Source organism: Podarcis raffonei, chromosome 3 (genome assembly GCF_027172205.1).
Source record: "Podarcis raffonei isolate rPodRaf1 chromosome 3, rPodRaf1.pri, whole genome shotgun sequence".
Lineage (NCBI taxonomy): Eukaryota > Metazoa > Chordata > Lepidosauria > Squamata > Lacertidae > Podarcis > Podarcis raffonei.
Window position 1 is genome coordinate 66122628 of NC_070604.1, and position 20616 is coordinate 66143243.

At 40.0% G+C, this 20616-nt stretch overlaps 1 protein-coding gene across 4 annotated transcripts; it reads right to left on the reverse strand.

The window, feature by feature from the left end:
- Positions 1-77: 77 nt before the first annotated feature.
- FBXO30 (F-box protein 30) lies at positions 78-19319 on the reverse strand. Of its 4 annotated transcripts, none has more exons than XM_053382096.1 (7): positions 19137-19319; positions 10181-10221; positions 9809-9908; positions 8788-8819; positions 7613-7717; positions 5195-7259; positions 78-2171 (listed from the first exon to the last, which is right to left on the reverse strand). In XM_053382096.1, the coding sequence occupies exons 5-7, from the start codon at positions 7675-7677 to the stop codon at positions 1968-1970; spliced, it is 2334 nt and encodes a 777-aa protein (XP_053238071.1). In that variant the 5' UTR covers positions 7678-7717; positions 8788-8819; positions 9809-9908; positions 10181-10221; positions 19137-19319; the 3' UTR covers positions 78-1967. The 4 variants fall into 4 exon arrangements, with proteins under 4 accessions (XP_053238071.1, XP_053238073.1, XP_053238074.1 ...); XM_053382098.1 differs by having other exon boundaries at positions 7613-7746; XM_053382099.1 differs by lacking the exons at positions 8788-8819; positions 9809-9908.
- Positions 19320-20616: the final 1297 nt, after the last annotated feature.

The window sequence follows — 20616 nt, forward strand, 5'->3', positions numbered from 1 at the left end:
TCTTGGTTGTTCCTGGGCTTACATCTCTGTTTTGGAGAATGGCAAGTTCCCACAGATTCTTGAAGAAAATGTCTATACCTGGGTACTAGAGATTTATTGGTTGTAAGAGCAGTATACTTGAATTTACAAAGAATGTTCATAATAATGTCCTCTTCTCAAGTTTTAAAACAACTAAAATTAGAAGTGTTCTATTGATTGAAGAAAAATTATGCAGGATTAAAGGAAAATTCTCTAGACCCTTCAAAGAGAAAGGCAGCTTTGTGAGAAAAGTTAACTGATCCCAAGATGCATGCATTACCAAAAGCCATGTAGAGCAAGCATTCGTGTTCCTTAATGTTATCAATATATGGCACTAGAGAATGAGGCTGAGGTTTGTTTTTCAAAAAATGGGGCAACTTGTTATGAAAAAGGCAATTATTTCCCAGATTGGAGTCATATATGCTGAACATATAAACTCTTGGATCAAGTACTTAAATGATTTCATTATAAACATTTCAAATGTAGCCATTTTTATAACCATCTTTTTTTCAAAATGGAACACCCTTTTAATACAATCTTGGTTTTAGTCTATGGCACAAGCTCAAACTAGCAGTATGGTATAAAGAGAGTTATGGTAGTACAGTTAAAGGCATTCTAATAATTACAGTAAACATTCAACACAATGTCCTCATTATGGAAGACTGGAAAACCATGGAGTCATGATAAAGATGAACATGCATTTAAGATATGCTGTTTGCAATGAACAGGTTTTCATCTTATAAAGATGGCATGACACCTCTAGCCTAAAAGCATTTGCTTAGAAGCAAATTCCAAATTTCAGTGGAACCAACTTCAAAGTGTGCTCAGAATCAAGAGTCCTATGCAAATTAAAATAGCCTGGAAGCAACTAGTACATCTGTAGACATGTTAACAATAAAATGTACTACACTGATACCACAAAACAAGCCCTTCATTAGATCAATGAATTAAAAATTGTGGATCCTTTGTAGCTAATTTACAACAAGCAACATGAATTTTGTTCAAGTTCACCTTTTATCAATCTTTGCCAACAGAAGATGGGAGAAAATTTATTAATCCAAAATGCTAGTCTAGGTATACATTTAAGTCTGAAATAAAATTAACTTTTGTTCCATTACACCAGAGCTGGGGAACCTTTGGCTGAACTGCAATTTCCATCATCCCTGATTTCTGACCATGCTGGCTAGTTCTGATGGGAACTGGAGGGCAGAAACATCTGGAGGGCTAAAGGTTCCCCAGCCCTACATCAGACTCTTAGTTGCAGCAGCCTTTGTTGACCATCAATAAAAAGTGTCATTAAAAGGAATTCTGCTTCATTAAAATCTGGAGTTTGTTAACGGACTTCAAAGAGCTTTGATTGCGCCCCTTACTTACTTGCATCAACACCAAAAGCACCCAACCTATGTAAGTCTCTTCCTTAACTAGAAACTTAACTAGAAACAGTGTCACATACCACTGAGTCAGCTTAAATGAGCACAGCAATCTTTCAAAAATGGAAAAGATTGTTCAAAATATGCACTGCTAAATGCTAAGTAGCATTCAGCTTCTCACTTGTATCCTTATTTGCAAAGAGACCAAATATATGCTGTTTGGTCAGATTCCTGTTAATACAATTGTTCCGGTCTGAATGTGCATACCTCTAGAAGTGAAAAAAAAGAAACAGAACCGTAAGTCAGAGAAATCCTTAATGAAAAGTTTACAGATAGGAGTTTTATATAAACTACCCTGTCCAGCAAGTTCCATTGTTTCAAACATTAAGGCAACTTTCATTAATTCTAAGCAGACAGTATTATAAAAAATAAATGCCACTTCAAAAATTTATGTACATAGTGACAGAGTAGATTTACCTAGAAATTGTATTTAGTAAATTAATAAAGTGTCACAAAGTATTACATAGAGGTTACATCAGGTGCTTGAGTGTATGTGCAATTGGAGTAAATTCTTCGTGTTTAAAGTACAGGTTTCAAGACAGAGCGCAATGACCGTCCTTCTTTTGTAAGTTCTCGGGTGACACACATACATGGTAGTGGTACAGCTTCCTCCCGTCTCTCTACAGCATTATAACTGCATTTCTTCAAGTGGTCAGCCATGCTTACAATGTCAGCAAATTTCCATTCGTTTACAGTACAAAAAGCTGTGCTGAATCGCCACACCTAGAAAATAAATTTTTCTTATCAAAGTGCATTTAGTTCTGCTTTTTCAGGGTTCAAAGACTGCATTTATAACAGTATTTGGAAGCAGTGTTTCCCAACTACTAAGTGCATGGCAGTACAGCAGTAAACACAAAACCCTAAGTTCATAAGACAATACAGTGGTCTGATCAAGAAGCTACAGTTTGATTATCAAGACTGTTCCCCCAGCTCCTCATCCTTTTTGGTATGGGAGGTAACTGGCCAACATTGCAACTGCAACTGATTTTTTTGCTAACCAGTTACTGCCAAACCATAGTTTGAAAATATATTCAGATGAGGGCTTGGTTATCAGGTGCTGGTGTACAGGTTAAACTCGAAAAATTAGAATATTGTGGAAAAGTTCATTTATTTCAGTAATTCAACTTAAAAGGTGAAACTAATAGATGAGATAGACTCATGACATGCAGAGCGAGATATGTCAAGCCTTTATTTGTTATAATTGTGATGATTATGGCGTACAGCTAATGAAAACCCCAAATGAAAATCTCAGAAAATTAGAATATTAAATAAAATCAGCAAAACAAGGATTGCAAATAGAGCAATATTGGACCTCTGAGAAGTAGAAGCATGCATATGTACTCAGTACTTGGTTTGGGCCCCTTCTGCATCAATTACTGCCTCAATGCGGCATGGCATGGATGCTATCAGCCTGTGGCACTGCTGAGGTGTTATGGAAGACCAGGATGCTTCAATAGCAGCCTTCAGCTCTTCTGCATTGCTTGGTCTCATGTCTCTCATCTTTCTCTTGGCAATGCCCCATAGATTCTCTATGGGGTTAGCTCAGGCGAGTTTGCTGGCCAATCAAGCAAAGTAATCCCACGGGCACTGAACCAGGTTTTGGTACTTTTGGCAGTGTGGGCAGGTGGTCCTGCTGGAAAATGAAGTCAGCATCTCCATAAAGCTCATCTGAGGAAGGAAGCATGAAGTGCTCCAAAATCTGGTAGATGGCTGCATTGACCCTGGACTTAATGAAGCACAGTGGACCAACACCAGCTGATGACATGGCTCCCCAAAACAACACAAACTGTGGAAACTTCACACTGGACTTCAAGCATCTGGCATTGTGTGCCTCCCCATTCTTCCTCCAGACCCTGGGTCCTTGCTTTCCAAATGAGATGCAAAAGTTGCTCTCATCAGAAAAGAGGACTTGGGACCACTGAGCAACAGACCAGTTCTTTTTTTCTTTAGCCCAGGTAAGACGCTTCTGACATTTCTTGTTCAGGAGCGGCTTGACAAGAGGAATACGACATTTGAAGCCCATTTCCAGGATCCGTCTGTGTGTGGCGGCTCTTGATGCACTAACTCCAGCCTCAGTCCACTCCTTGTGAAAGTCCCCAACATGTTTGAATGGTCTTTTCCTGACAATCCTCTCCAGGCTGCGGTCATTCCTGCTGTTTGTGCACCTTTTTCTTCCACACTTTTCCCTTCTGCATAACTTTCCATTAATGTGCTTCGATACAGCACTTTGGGAACATCCAACTTCTTCTGCAATTACCTTTTGAGGGTTTCCCTCCTTGTGGAGGGTCTCAATGATGGCTTTCTGCACAACTGTCAGGTCAGCAGCCTTCCCCATGATTGTGCTTCCTACTGAACCAGACTTGACAGACCATTTAAAGGCTCAGGAACCCATTGCAGGTGTTATGGATTGAATAGCTACAGCACCTTTTCACAATATTCTAATTTTCTGAGATTGTTAATTTGGGGTTTTCATCAGCTGTACGCCATGATCATCACAATTATAACAAATAAAGGCTTGACATATCTCGCTCTGCATGTCATGAGTCTATCTCATATATTAGTTTCACCTTTTAAGTTGAATTACTGAAATAAATGAACTTTTCCACGATATTCTAATTTTTCGAGTTTCACCTGTAGATGTAACACTAGCCACTTATTGCCAAAAGTAAAGAGTGTGGGGAGGAGGGAAATGTTCTTACTGGCAATTAAGCCTGTGAGATGTTATCAACCAAAGTGTAATGGTTTGACAACCTGAAAACCTTTCATCTGCATCCTTCTTTCTTAGCAATAAGAAGCTATGGCAAGAGTAAGTCAAAATGAAAGACTCAAATAATAGTTATCAGTAGGCATCCTTCCTTCTGCCACAAACACATGAACTTCTATGGCAATTTTAACCACACTGGATCCTAATGATTAGCTGCCTCAAGAACCAATCTTTAATGAAAAGCAGGATATAAATATTTTTAAAGGTACAGGGCATTATTAACACATTCTTAATCTACAGATTTTGTAACAGCATTCCCTTAAACCATGTGGTGCTCTTTTATTCTCAAATTGTTTTAGATCAAATGCACTAGTATTACAGAGATAGCCCATCTACAAATATTTATTAGGGTTGTGTTTACGTTTTACTACTGAAAAGAGTTATGTTCAATATTTAGCTTGTGCTCACTAGCATAACCTTTTGCAGATCCAATTCTTTATAAACTCACTACAAACTCCTGCTTCAGCCAGGGTCCCACACTCCAGAGCCACTTGGCTCATCCAGCACCTCACTGCCTTGGCCACACATCAGCTTTGGTCTTACCTCTGATCAATTCACACACCACACAGGCTAATGTTTTCTTTGCTTACTCTCATTACTTTGCTGCCCACTCTATTTGCTATAGGTATTCACTAGCCACTGGTTGACAAGGCTAGGGAGGAATCTGACCTGTGTTCCCAAGGGGCCATTTGCTTCCAGGGTCTTTTGCCTTTCTTGCAGCAAACATTTTTGTTGCTTTGCTTTCATACTCTTAAATTATTAACCTGGTCACAACTGGTTTGTCTAGTGCTGGGGAACTAGGCAGATCATAGCCCAGGGGTTTATGGGGCACTAGAGGCTTCCTGTTCAAAAAGCACAATTCTTACTTTTAGTTCCTCTTTTATCTTTATTAGCAGTGGCGAGGACCCACCCATAGACAAAAGAACATACTAATTCTAAAACAGAGGTAAAGGCAATTCCATGTATAGTTATGCATACAAACCTTTTCTTTTATTTGCCACGAAGAACTTCCATCTGGATATGTCCTCTTTTCCCACAGCAGTATGACCATTCCTCGTGCCTGTAATAAACTTCCGCACACATCCCTCATTAATCGCGACACTCGTGAAAGCTGACATAAACTAAAACCGTCTAGAAAACCTGCAATGTGTTGTAGAACTTCAAAAGGAAGATTACTCAGGTGATCACTACGCAGTCCTAAACAGCATCTCTTATCAGGCTCCGTCAGCACAGTAGATATACATGGCTGAACCCCAAATGACCGAAGGTGCCGATCATGAATAATCTTTGCCCCTTGCGTTGAAGGACAGAATCTGCGTTGAGAATATGTACATCCATAATACGCCAGAGGACACCTCTGCTCCATCCAGCCGTTGAGGCCAGCATGAATGTCACCATGTACATTCTTAAAATGCGAAGGAAATTCATTTCGTCTAAACAACTGACCACAAACAAATGTAAACATTGAACGCTTTGTTTGGTATCTAGCCACACATTCTAGCACCAAGTCTAGCCCAAGAGTCTGGAAAGGGCTTGGATTTGAGAGCTGTGGATTTGCATGATCACATGCAGAGGCTGAAGCAATTTCCCCTACCATTGTATTTGTGGCCAGAATTGCAGAAGGGAGAGAAAACGTCTGCGTCCCAAAATCAACACGGTATCCATCAATAACACGACTATCAGATATTCCCCTACCACCGGGAGAGTCTCCAAGACAAAACAGTAATGCTGCTGTGATTAAATCTATTCCATGAAGACCCATAGGATCTTCTGTTATTTCCAAATCTGATGTATCCACTGCTTTGTCTTCCTTTGGTGCAGATATGTAGTGATTTGCAAGGAAATTATAGGTACGATGAGGAATTAAAGAAAATACATCTATGCTTCTCAGTCTGTCTTGTTCAATTTGTTTCTGTATCAGTTCTTCATTACAGTACTGTGGCAGATATACATGATTAACAGTGCCGTTAGACAAACTGTGGAGAGGTAATTCTTCCTTAAGTTGTGTTGCTACAGGAATAGGGCTGCAATAACCCAATGCTTCAACATGAGAAGCATTACATACACCATTTGCTATATTAGATTGGTCAGAATTACACATACCAAGTTCTTTACTCTCTTGCAGTGTATCTGCGCTTGTATTGTCTGCATGAAAGCCATTGCATAAAGAGGTATCAAGACCCATATTCAAATTGTACTGTTGCATGGTGTCGTAACAAATGTCACTTGAGCCATTTTGTTCCAACTGCGCATTTTGATTCAAGATATCCAGGTGAATACCACCAACTGCTCCCATGTTATCTTCATCTAGACAGTCAAGTTCTACTTTATGCATTCTACTACAATTTTGCTCTTTTGGCTGAAAATCTTCACTTGTTTTAGGTGGTGAAATGCCAAGCTTTGAGCTTAACATGCTTATGTCTCTAGTAGCAGTGTTCAGGATATCTAGAGCTGTAGCTAAACTCTTTGTCGTTTCCACAGTAGCTTGATAAAGTGCACCATAAGACTCTTCATCTACAGGCATCAAGCCATTTGAAAGTGCAGCATCTGGGGCACCTGCAACAGAAGTCTGTTCTCTGGATTTTACCACCTCATCACCTGTTTTCGATGTCATAGTTGCTACTTTGAGAGATTCAAGGAGCATTCGTTGATCCTGAAGGGCAAGAGCCATGTCTAACTGTTCAACTTCATCAACATCTTTACTAAGATTCTCATAAGATTTTCTATCTGCATAACTGACAGGCCATCTGTTCCACTCCATAGTGCAGCATACCACACTTGCAGGGCAAATTTCTAGATGTTCAGCAATTTTGTTTCGGGCTACAGTAAATGGACAGCCAAAGCCACTGTTGAGACAAGGCACTCTTTCAAGTGGGCATAAAAGGCGATGCTCTGCAGCTTTGCATGAATGAAATACTGCTCCACAAACCAAAGGACAACCAATCAAATCACACGAAATGCCAGCCTCTGGTCTGGTCATACAACGCCGACTAACACAGTTGACGCAATGTAGATGTTGATGTTCTTCCACAGTGGCAAGTTCAGCTCTAGGAAAAGAGGAAGATAAAGCAGACCAAATGTCCATATTTGTTTTTAAGCAAGCATCAGACTTGTAGCAAAGTACTCTCCTGGTTATATAAAATATCTGCAAGTGCCACTGTATGCACATTGTATGTCGGAGATTTGGCTACTGCATATAAAAAAATCATAATTTCACATGTTTTGCCAGTCAATCTTTATATTCAAAAGTATGTCATTCATTCCAAAAGAGAAACTATTTCCTAGGAGCTCTACTCAGTGTTCCACAAAATTTATAAGTTTGGGATTTTACTACCATCCCACATTGACATTTCTAGTCCTTTTTAGTGTTTTTTAAAAGCACTGGATCATTGAAACTTACTTGCGTTCGGGCACACTCAAAGCAGGCACAGTAGGAAGTCCTCCCCCCGCTGACAGTGTAAACATGGTGACAAAATCACTTCACTGCTGCAAAGTCCTGTGGCACCTGTTTCCAAGATAGATTTTTATCAAACCCTAGATAACATCAAAACAAATTTGCAAAAATAGGATATTGTCTGGGCATATACAAATGGATATTGTCTGGGCGTATACAAATGCAGCAAGCAAGGCTTTCAAGCTAAGACGAAAGTTATTTGATAGTTACACAAGGAAGCCCTTTGTTTATTATGTTAAATTTCAAAATGGTATTTTAGCTCCCTCTAGTGATCAAATAGTGAATAATCAGCTAATATGAATTTTCAAGGACTTTAATACCTTGTTAAAGAGGAAGGAACCCTGTAAAGCTCTTCACCAACACACACCTGTGTATCTGCACAAGACCTATAAAAAGGCACTACAGAAAAACTGTTTGATCTAGGCTTAAGAATGTATCTTCCCAACAAACATAAAGTGAGCAATGAGTTCTTTCACGTTTGTCTAATACCACACACGAATATATATACCTGCTAAGATCCTCTGATGGAAAGGTGCTTTACATGCTAAACAATGTAATCAGGAGCTATATGCAACCCAAATTCTTGATCTCTCTCTTTTTTCTTTTTTTCCTCTTTTTTGCAGGAGAATTTGGTGTGCTAGAAAATACTAATAATGGGGAATAACCTATAATTTAGAGACCATACCCACCTCTTAAATGCATAAAAACTAACTTGAAGGAAGATGCTTCTGCAATACGACCCCAGGTCAAGGCCTACTGAATATGTTTCAGTAGAGTGTTATAAATGGTAACAGCCTAATCACATTGTATCAATCCTTTCCCAACTAAGTTCAGATTCATACATAGGACTATTGAATTTTATCTTCACACGTACATTGCAAGCACTTTACAAGCACTTTACAAGAAATGTGGCTATGGCTGTGAAAAAGTTTTCAATGCACCTCCCATTCAAATCCAACATGTGCCTTACTACACTGTCTCTGAATTAAAAACTGGCCCTTGAATAAGCCAATAAAAAACTAAAAGCATAAGAAACCAAAAATGTATTTTAAGCCCAAATGTTTCACCACCAAATTTAAGAACTGTATTCTTCAAATAAACCAAATCTTGTCAATACGTACTTGAACTTGCTCCTCTAAGATTTGGAGAGTCCCTGAAATAGAAAAAGGTTGACACCCATCACTTTGACAATACCATCATACCAAAGAAAGAGAGCATCATTGAGGAGTCCTATATGGCATTAACAGTATTCTAGTCTCTTGCTTTACTCATGAGTCATTCAAGGATGAAATTAACAGATGCAGTAAAGAATCACACTTGGGTCTTACTCCAAAACCATGCAGACACCACACACGAAGACGAGAGCCATGTAAGGTAACTGCTTTCTTTTCATCAATACTTAAAAAGATTCAGGCCCAAGGATGAAAATTGTGACAATATATGCACAAAATTCAGCTTAACTTTTAAAAAGCCATATTTCAGATAATCCAAGGTGGGTACCAATTATTCAACGCAGCTCCACCCCAAAGGGATTCAGGAACTTAAGAATTAGTGGAATTTTCCTTCTTCTTTTTTATTCCTCTTCCCTCTCAATCTCTTTGCCTTCTGTGCCATGTATTTTTAGATCAAGGACAGGGAACCTCAGGCCTCTCTACCTGGTCCTAGATAAGAAAGGGAGGGGTGTGCAAGTGTGTAGAAACTAACCTACTGGTACAAAGGTAAAATTCACATTCATTGCCCTGCTTGTTTTTGTCTCTGGCCCTGCCCACCACTGGCATGAGGTTCACACAGAGGAGAATGTGGTCCTTGGGCTGAAAAGCTCCTCATCCCTGTTTTGGATTGTAGGTCTGTGGGTAAGGTTGTTTTCTAGTTCTAAGCCACTCTGGGAGCCCTTTTGGCAGAAGAGTGGGATAAAAATGCTTTAAAGAAATAAAAATAAATTGGCCAAAGCCAGCTAGTGAACTTGCAACAAATGCAAGAACTCCTCAGCTCATAAGCCATTCAAATACATCAGGCCTTGGAGCAAATTCTGCTACTTATAAGTGCAACATCATTTTTCAAGCTTCAGCTCTATCTTCTCTTGCTCAAGAAGTGGTTCAGTACTGGTTTTGAACATCCCTATGAGCAGGAAAACTGACTCACCAAATCAAGACCTTCCAAGCGGCAGCAGAGAAATTAGACTTTTCTGTGTAGACTCCATTCGTATAATATGCAGATGAGGATAATCCCACAGCTAAGGAAACTAGGAAGAAACAGAATCAGATATCAGAAACTATGAGTTATCATATCCCTTTCCCCCTTTATGAGGTGAAAAAATTCAGTGACTTACACTGCTAATTACATCTATTGCAAGAACTACAAAATTGATAAACTCTTATGGTTGAAAGCATCCAATTATGATAGCAGCATATCTGATGATGTTTCCCCACCATTAGTTTTCCCATTCAATGTATTTCCTTGTGTTTTCTCCCCACCCCCCGCCCTCCAGCCCCCTTGTTATAAGAGCTTACTTACCAGTTTGTTATTGCTGGAATAGAGTTCAGGTTGATTTTTTCCTGTAACAAATCATTTTCAGTAAAGTTAATTTTTTAAAAATAATATCAACCTTTGAATTATAGTATACTGACTTGATTAGAAAATACACACACACACACACACACACACACACACACACAATGTTCTTAACACCAATGTAAACTTTAAAAATTATTAACATTCTTTCACAAGGCACGTTTTTTGATAGACTAGCAGAGAAGTAGATGTTGTCCATGTGTGGACATTGCAATCAACTGTGGAAACAGCCTGCTATATACCAATGCACCTTAGCTGTGTTTTGTGAAGCTGCTTCAGAAGCAGTAAGCACAGAATGGAATAAGCATGTACACACGCACACACACTTTTCTGTTCTAAACTCCACTACTCCCTTAACAAATAAGTCACTGGGGTTTTACAAAACATGTGGGCATATAAACTGTTGTTATGATTTTCAATATTGCAATTCAAAGCACATTTCCATGGAAGTAAGTTCTATTCAAATAAAGAAATATGTGTGAAAGTAAATATATTTAGCATCCAGGTAAGTTAAATTTATACAACACCAGACAACAGATAATAGAATGCGGTGCTTTGTTGGTATTTCACAATGCAGTACCATGCCGTTCTTTTCATGGTTGTAATATTTTAATTCCTGGTAATCCAAGTACTAAACCAGTTTCCACAGTCAGATGTGATGATCTCGTGTTTCAGTTCAGTGCATGTGACAGTAAATCCCATAAATGCTACTCAGACATCATATTTGAACTCTGTCCATAAACTGTGACCTGTAGAATTTTCTTTTTTATACCAATATTTTATTATTTATCAACAGGCATCTCAAAATGAATTATATGCATAATTAACAATTTATTTTTAAAGCTCCACCTCTGAAAATCGTGCATTTAAAATAATTTACAGGGTTGGACAAATATTATTCCAATTCCTAGAAGTCAGAAAGTACTTTCAAAGAATAGCAAGAAGAAGCTGTTACAGGTCACTGCATTAATAGTGAGACAGGAAGGGTTATATGGAGAGAGAAACAGAAGTGATCAAGAAGTAAGAAAACAAAGAAAGCACACTGGGACAAGAAGGAAAGGAAACAACATACTGATAGAGAAATTTATGTGGTGATGGACAGGGAAAAAGTTAACCAATGCCCTTAGCTCAGTTCTACCAATAAAAATGATTTTGTATGCTGGTTCAGGAGCAGAGAATTGCAGGACTTTTGGGTGAGAGTCCTGCAAGACATGTTCCGTGCCTTTTTCCACCTGGCTTGAGAGGGTGGGGCCCTGATGGACTCTAGCTGCGAAAGCTGAGGCTGCTTAAGAGGCCAGAGACCATCTTGGCTACCTCTTAGTGCAGACCTAGGTCATCAAGCCTCAGCTTCCAGTCGCTGCTCACCATGAACCAGGATTGGCAGCAACAGCAGCAGATATCTTCTAGGCTTATGATAATATTTTATTCTTTTGCTAATTGTGCTGTTTTAAATGTGCATTTTATATTTGACTTCCTTTAGTAATGTTTTCTTTTTAAATGTTTAATAGAATATTTTAGTTTCCTGTTAATTATGTTCCTTTGAATGTATACTTTATATTTGTATACTCCAGTGATGTTTTATTTTGGATTGTTTTATTTGATGCTGTGGTCGAAGTGTTACAATGTTTTCAGTTCTTTTTAAAGCAAGCATGCACACAATGCCTGTGCATTATTTTCCAAGAATTCCCCTCCCAATCCCTCTTTGCTAGTTGCCAGCACTGGTATCTTAGAGAAAGGGCCTGCAAAACCTGCAAGTGCCAACACCGTACCTTTTAAAATTCTGACAATTCAAAGTATTATTTTTCATAGAACTAACTACACTACATTCACTTGGAAGAGCAAGGTAGTTGAACTGCAATTCTGGTGAAACAAACACGGGAAACATATTTCAACCTGCTCCTAGACACTTGCTCACCAAAACCCAGTCTTATTGACCATTGTGAAACTTGATTTCCAACCAGTACGGTAAGATAACAGCTTCTGATATACTGGTCTCTTACTAATGAACAAACCTAGGCAGAACAGCTGCTCATTTCTGATTAGGCAATGTCAGCAACTGGGTTCAGTTCATCTGAGATGCTGAAGTATGCGTGCTTGCCTGTTACCAACCAAGAAACCTAAAAATACACACAGTTCTGGTGAGATGTACACTGCTCTCAGAAGGTACAGATCACCTGATGTTATTGTACATACTACAATCAGCTGACTAGAGCTCTCAAAGTGTGTTTGGAACGTCTGCTGCCAAAACTAAAATTCCAGCTGTAGCAAACAACCCGATGACCAATGTTTGTATGAACAACTAAGAGCATAATAATGACTTGAAATAGAAAGCTCTTGGTATTCAAAGTGTAATTCAACTCCTTCTCTGCTTCTTGTGTATCCAGTTACTATAGCTACACTTTAAACTTTGAACACTGGAATTTTAACAACATGTCAGTGTGTATTTTTCAACCGTTTCATACATTTAATAAAGTACACTAAGATAACTGTTTAAAAGTCGGTGATATGGTAATCTCTTACTAATTGGTTAACTGAGACATCAAACATTCTGGTTTGTGTTAGGTGCAACTCAGAACCTACCCTACACCATGGTTTGCACTTTCAGAACAAACTGTGCTTTAGAGCTGCTTGTCTTCTTGTGTTTTTCATCTGCTTAGAACTCAACTTCACAAGTTCATAAATTTACTCCCACCTCCATGAGGAAGTACCGGTAAGCCTCTTGAGACAGAACCATGGAAGTGTGGTTCTGAATTCAGATGTAACAGCAAATCACAGTGAGCCCAAGCTGTACTGTGGAAACCTGCATCAGTTCAAAGTATGGTCTGATATGAATTTAGCAGCCCCTCACAAATCATAGTTCACAAACAGGTGTAAATTCAGGATTGCGAAACTCATGTGCTGAAGCCTCTTAACAGCAAGTAGTATTTCAGATTAGTTTGTAAATTCAATTGCTCAAAAATATTGCTTACAAGTTCTAAATTATTTCTGCCCATTTTCAGAATTCAGATCAAAATTACATCACACTGAGAGCTCTACATGAGCACCTTTCATCATCCTCTTCTTTTCCTCTTCCTAATGTTCAGTTTTAAAGTCTGAGCTGGGATCACTGCTGTGAACATCTCAATCCCCTACCCCAATGTGAGCTCTGCTTTCCCATTTCAAATATCTTTTTAGAATGGCTGGCCTAAATTTACATACCTTAAGACTATTGGTACAGCTGATACTACAAACCCTCTATCTTGCCTCCAGAAACTAATTAATTTCAGTATCTGGCCAATAAAGTGGCAGGAAGAAAATCATAGCATATTGTTTGTTGCTGTTACCTTAGTCTATAAATTCATGTACAATGGAAATATTTCTGCAATAGACTTTCAATTATTTTACAATATTTAGCACATCCAAAAGTAGGCAATAAATTCCTTATTATTGCACATACATATACTACACACGTCAAGCAAAGCATGGGATAAAATATCTAATTTTATTCTGTCTTTGCTTTTTAGGTGACATAGGATTCTGTTTATTTCACTATTTTCAATTAGAATTTTAAGTTTATTACTAGATTACAATCATTTCATTACAAATGTTTAGCTTTGAGATGGCAGTTCAGAATAACTGATTTTCTTAATGTCTCAGTAAACATAATTGTTTTAAAAATATGTTTTTAAAATATCTTTTTATTAAAGATAAAAAGTATCTTTCTGACAGATCCGCTTTCATTATCACATGCTTTATTTTCCTAAGTACTTGGTATAGTAGGCTGTTACACAAACATAGCAGAAAAAAAGAACTTAGCTAGATCAGTCACAGAAGCACTACCTGGTTAAATTAGAATAGGAACCAAAGCAAAGAGTCAAATTTAATGTGCAACACGTTTCTGCACATTTCTCCTCACATGTAGCAGGCTGTGCAGAAGTAGCGTATGAAACATTTAAGGGAGAGGGTTCTCTTTAAGAGTCCAACAACTGTTCTAGAGTTGGGGGAAAACAATTGATCACTTAAATGTAAAAAAGCCCATGAAGTCAAGAATAGCTGTGTGTAAGTTCCAGGTTTTTAAACTGCATCCATAGAATGTTATGATTGTAGCCTGAGGGCCCTTTGCTCTCCAGCCAAATACCCAATCCTTCATTTGGTTTCAGGCACCATAGGCTTTGCAGTTTGCTCCAGAAATTTTCTGCCTTCTCCTCTCCCAATTACACCATGTGGCCTAGATTTTCTTACTAGTCACGTGCCATAATTATAAGCATCTCTGAACAGGAACTGGAACACAGGAGTCATGATGAAGCATGAAGCAAGATGAGGCAAACATCAGAGGAGCACAGACTGCAAATGTCCAAGACTATCATCCAGTTCACTGCACTGGGAAAGAGGTCTTCCTTAGGATCTGGCCAGGTTTCTGTGAAACTCTGGACTCTTAAGAATAGTCACTTCTGTAATCAGTACAAATTGTCAATGATCCATGACATTATTCTAAAACATCAACACTGAAAATACCTGACCTATAGATGAAACTTTTCCTTCTCTGTTAAATGCTACAACTAAATTGATGTTTCATCTCTGTTTGCATTTAAGGATTATAGCTTTGCACAGTACTGTGTTTATACAAAGGTAATCTTTAAAAGAAACATTCAGCTTTAGGATTGGGTGAGAAATCTACCACACACATTACACTACAGTCTGCCAATTGTTAATTTCTGTAGTTGCACTTGCCCTAAAGAAGCCACTTATGTAGCTTGGAATCTGAGACACTGAGGACATATTATTTTATACACAACACTGAGGACATAGTATTTTATACACAATTTGTCAAACATTACGTCTAGAAATTAACATAAATTTAGAAAAGGAAGAGGTTCATTTTTCTCAAAATAACATTTTTAGAAACATCCAGAGTTTGTAAGATTGAGCCTGGACCACCAAATAAATGTACAAAATAAAACCCAGGATAGGTGTAACTATACATAGGAAAGAAATCTGCATTCAACTGGTTGCCCTCTACCTCCACTGCTAAATTTACCCCACCAGTGCATTATAACCTTATTTTTGCCTTTTCGGTCACCCATAACTTTATTTTCATCTTCTGCACTGCAGCACCGAACTCAGTGCTGGTCCTATAGCCCCTTGCTATTGTCTTTCCTTCTGACCATAAGCACATCTGGTTGAAAGTCTACTATGTACTCTGTCTTGTGTACTTTATGGTTGCCTGCTGCTGCTCTCGAATTAAGAGCATCAGATAGTGACATGTCTGTTTTGCAAAGGAGAGGGGGGAAATAAACCCCTTCGCACCTCACAATTAATGAAAGGAGACAGCTCAAGAAAACAAAAGTAATTTAAAAATGTGGGGAGGGAATGAATGGACACAAACATGGAAGTGTGACATGCCAAATAAAAGGAATAAAAATACAAACAAAGGGAAATGGCAAATGGCAGTAATAAAACCATTAAGGAAGAGGTGTGGATATAGTTACAAACAAAAGAAAGCAAATATCAAAATAAGGATGTCAGGGAGCACTATCAGACTTATGCCTGTGTTGACATTAATTCTCTAATCTTAGTTTTAATATTCAATATTCAATAAATTGTTTCTGAAACAATTTATTTAACTGAATATTCAGATCCCACCTGCTTTTGGTTTTGGCTGTGCTGCTGCCCAAATGCAACTCCAACAGGTCTCCCACTGAAGCTCTCAACCCCCCAAAATGTTTCCCATCCCTGTAGTAAAGGCTATTTCATGCATCTTGCGGTGTATAGCTACCCATTTACTAATGCCTTATTTTTAAGCTTAATAATAATAATAATTTATTTATAACCTGCCCATTTGGCTGTTTCCCCAGCCACTCTGGGCGGCTTCCAACAAATTATTAAAATACAATAATTCATCAAATATTAAAAGCTTCCCTAAACAGGGCTGCCTTCAGATGTCTTCTAAAAGTCAGACAGTTGTTTATTTCTTTGACATCTGATGACAGGGCGTTCCACAGGGCGGGTGCCACTACCAAGAAGGCTCTCTGTCTGGTTCCTTGTAACTACGCTTCTTGCAGTAAAGGAAGTGCCAGAAGGCCCTCAGCGCTGTACCTGAGTTTCTGGGCAAAACAATGGAGATGGAGACGTTCCTTCAGGTATATCTATATATTCTACACTGTTCCATACATTTACAGCTTATGCTAATAGTACTGTTAGTTTTCACTTGATAGAAATTAAAGGTGTTTATGAAATTTAGATTAAAATATAATAAAAGTGGTTAGTTCTCTCAAAATGCTAGTAGCTAAAACACCTGGCAATGTGTTTTCAATATTTCACAATTATGCAAATACTGCCTACATTCCTTCATCATGGTTCTGGACACCGAGTGTGTTTTGTACCCATTTATTTTAATTTTAAATATCTGTAGCCCAATTGATACTTTCAAACTTTGGATTTAATTTAAAAGCAAGATACTGTACTGGTTTACTAGATAGGCTGGCTTGTTTTTGCTGATATGCCCTGTTCTAACATCTGCACCTAGAGAAATAGAGTTCTAAATTGGGGCCTAGGGGACAGATGAGGCACAGAGAAATGATGATGCAGAGAAAAATCTGCGCCCAGCTTCAATAGCTGTAAAGTTTGCTGCTACTTGCTGGATTGGAGAAACACATGGAGCTTTGACCAGATGGTCAGTGTGGTTAGGTCTGATGGAAACAGATTCCAGACACCAATAGTCTTCTCTTTCTCAGCAAGAGCTGTCAGCACCCAAGCTCTGCTCAACACAAAGCTCGTTGCATTGAGCAGCATGTCTATAGCCTGCAGCTGTGTGTTTCTAGATTGGGAATATAATCTGATGTATGACATAATGTGGAGAGAACCCCCCACCCCAAGGTGTTACTGCCCATGAATTGCTATTTAATATAGTAAATTCCATTAAAATCAAATGGGCTTAATCTCAAAAAATGTGGTTGGGATTGAAGTGTTTTCAGAAACAACTTCACAGATCTAATGGCTTAATGTACTACAGCTGGGCAATAGTTTCTCCATATGGTTTCCAAAGCTATGTAATTTCTGAAAACTCTGGAAGTACTGCAGGACATCTTTAAGAGACATTAAAGTAGTATGTAAAAATAGGAAGCCGCCTCAAAGCTTGCTTAAGCACATACATATTACATTATCCACCCAGTCACCACATCTGCACCCCTTGATTACACCTAAAATAATGTAGGGAGAAGGTGAAGGAAAAGGTTAAAGTTTGTGAATACAGAAGTTCAGTGCCTAGCCTCAAATACTGAATGACTCTAAGACTTATTTTCAAAGAGCTGCTCACAATTGTAACAACTTATTTCAGATAAAATAAGCATTATCAGATACATATACAAACCATGTTGATTAAAGAATTTCATATTTGATAATGTTTTATTGAACAGGATTATCCCACACCCCTCTTTTTAAATTCAGGCTTAAGCCATATATATACTTTGGCATAACACATGTCCCAGCTATATTCTTTCACTACCAATTATTTTTTTACTACGTAGCACAAAAACTACAAACTATACTGTTACAGTAGATGCCAACAAAATGTGACAGGGAAATTCTTTCAGAGAACTAAAGTAGTGTTCATACTCCTCTCTGAACAATAGTTCCTATGGTCACTGTTTGATGTCTTTTCAAAAATCTGACAAGGTTCTCTTATTTCACAATTACTACAATGTCTCCTTTCCCAAACTGTAGCTTTTACTGCATTCTGCTTTCAGCTTACAAACATTTACAAAACATTATACCCATCCATTCATTTTCAATAGGCGAGTGATTATTACAGACTCTTCCATATTAGATACGTAGGCAAAGATGTTTCAAGAAGAAGCTATTCCAAGAATCAATACCGCTTTCCATTGTGTTCTATTCCTCCTTATAACAAGTGACAGGCAGAGCAATACTCCTTCCCTCCCATATGTTTAACATAGGGAACGATGCTGTCTCCTTTTAAGGCTCAGGCTTAACCACAGGACAACCCTCAATGGAGCCAAGTCATCTAGGGCAGAACTGCCCTTGCATTTAACCATTTATTTTTAACACACACCCATATAGGAACCCAGGGAAATCCCCGCCGGTGAATCTAACACGCTTCTCTGTACTAATTTGTGTAACACCTTCCCTTGAGGTGGGGACGATGCCCTGCAGCAGCCGCACCAACACACCCCAACTCACAACAGGGCTTTTCTGACCACTGGGAGCTGGGCGTCTGTGTGTGTTGTGTGTGTGTGGTTGAGCAGCTCCGCATATTCCTGCCGTAGCCATGCTAAGTAATCGGCTCAAGGAGGAGGCGGTCCATTCCCCTCTGTCCATTGTTTCCATCTACACCGAAGGGGAACGAGAGAAGAGGAGGGGAGGGGCGGGCTGCGAAGAGAAGGAGCCAGCGCCACAGGCGTATCTTCCCCCTCCCTCCCTGGCACCCACCCCTACCCTCCTTTGAGACCCGTCTTTAAACACAACGGGGGGGCGGGGGAGGCCAAAAGCAACAGCGCCACTGCCCCAAGGAAAGCACCTCCCGGGGCCTTCTCAGAAAGGACCGCGCCAGCTGTCAGCCAGTCATTGCCCCCCCCCCTCCGGCCCCCAACGACTACCATCACTCCCACCCCGCTTCACAGCCGTGCGAGAAGGTGGGCTGGCCGCCCCAGACCAGGCCGGGCCCGTCCTGCTCAGGCAGGAGCCAGAGGGGGACCCCGCAGCTCCACACCACGCACCGACCCACCTCCCTGCCAGCCGCCATTTGTTTACTTGTCGACCGGCAGGGAGCAGCAGCAGCAGCCGTAGTTCGAGCCCACCGAGGGCAGCACAGACAGACAGAGAGAAAAGCCCTCAAGACGCGTCCCGTCCTGCGTCCGTGTTCTCTCTCTCTCTCTCTCTCTCACACACACACAAGACTCACCGCTTGGTCGCTCTCCCGCCTCCTGCGCGTAAAGCAGCTCGAACGTGGAGGGAGGAAGAGAGAAGAGCAGGCGAGAGAGGCAGCCGCTCCCCCGGACGCCCTGAAGATTCGATCCGGTTCCGGTGAGGGGTGGGGCGGAGGACTTGCCAGAGCAGGCTCGCAGCGGCGCTTTCCGGCTACGCCGCGCGCGCGCGTTCTCTTCCCCAGCTGCACGGTGGCGGGAGCGGGTGTCGTAAAGGAGGGAGGAGGAGCAACGGGAGTCCTTGCGGCCGGCAGCGCCGGTGACGCAGCGAAAGGGAAGCGAGTTTCGCACCGGGGGAGCGTGACCGAGGCTGTCCCGGAGTCTGGCAACACCTCCGCGTCGCTCTCCCTTATTGAAAAACACAAGGGCGCCTTGCATTTTATTCGCGGCCATTATCTCCGGGAATTATGCTAACTTTCAACACTAGTATAAATTATTATTCCGGAGGATAATGGCCCCGGAGGAGTGCAAGCAACTATTGCGGGAATAGTTTTATTTTGTTATCATCATCTTCTTCCTTATTACTTACGGAATTAAGGCTGTTGCATCCGTACTCTGGAATTTGCTTCTGAAGAAGCGACTGCTGATCCCCGGTTCCAGACTTCTTTCGCACATGCTCTGCTTCATATATGATGAGGGACGGGACCGGGGAACCGGATTATTTGTTCTGAAAGGCATGATTTCCACTGCGTGCAGATGCAATGGGATATATAGCGATGCTGTGCGGAAGGAAAAGTCCTTTCCTCTGCCAGATAAGGCCGTGGCATGATGGTACCAGCGGGCAAGGAGGAGGTCTGCCCTGCTTCAAGTTTCCTTGTTTCCTTATTATTATTTCAAGAGTTTGACAGATCTACCTATCTTGCCACATAGTAAAAATATAAAAATAAAAGACAATTTCCATGGTACCTCTTCATTGTCCTCCTAAAATGAGACTGCCTCACTCTTTTCAATAGCTGTTTTTGCACTCTGTAGGCACTCTGTTGGAGGCACTTTTCTGCATTATTGCATATTCCACTATTCTGCTACTGAAAGATTCTGGGGTGAAGGCTGCTGTCTTTGCTGGTATTTTAATGAACCTCTTATCTCCACTTACAGGGCACTTGGATTTCTGCTTACTATCATTACACCTTGTTTGTTGGTGGTGTCATTTCCTTACTTTGAAATACAGTACAGTAATCATATCCAAAACTGGCAAAGATATGTCCCTGGACATGAGAGGCTTTTGGCCTTGCTGGGCTTGGATGTGGATCACAGTCGCACAAAAAAAATGTACAAATTCCTTCATGTTACTTGGAAGCACAACTAATTTGTGCATGTTTTGTGTGTGCCGATTGTCGAAATGTCTGAAGCATTAGCTAATTTAGCTATTATGGTCTGAGGGTATGTTCCTCCATATTTTCTGTTGCTATTCTACTGTCTGCATTTGTATTCCTTCTGTAGAATTGCTACTACTACTTG

Excerpts from the sequence above, each read along its gene's own strand:
- FBXO30 (XM_053382099.1), bottom strand. The coding sequence starts at position 7,677 with ATGTTTACACTGTCAGCGGGGGGAGGACTTCCTACTGTGCCTGCTTTG. Across the intron at positions 7,260-7,612 it reads TTGAGTGTGCCCGAACGCAA|AGCTGAACTTGCCACTGTGG; the intron begins GTAAGTTTCAAT and ends CTCTTTTCCTAG. Across the intron at positions 2,172-5,194 it reads CGTGGCAAATAAAAGAAAAG|GTGTGGCGATTCAGCACAGC; the intron begins GTTTGTATGCAT and ends TTTATTTTCTAG.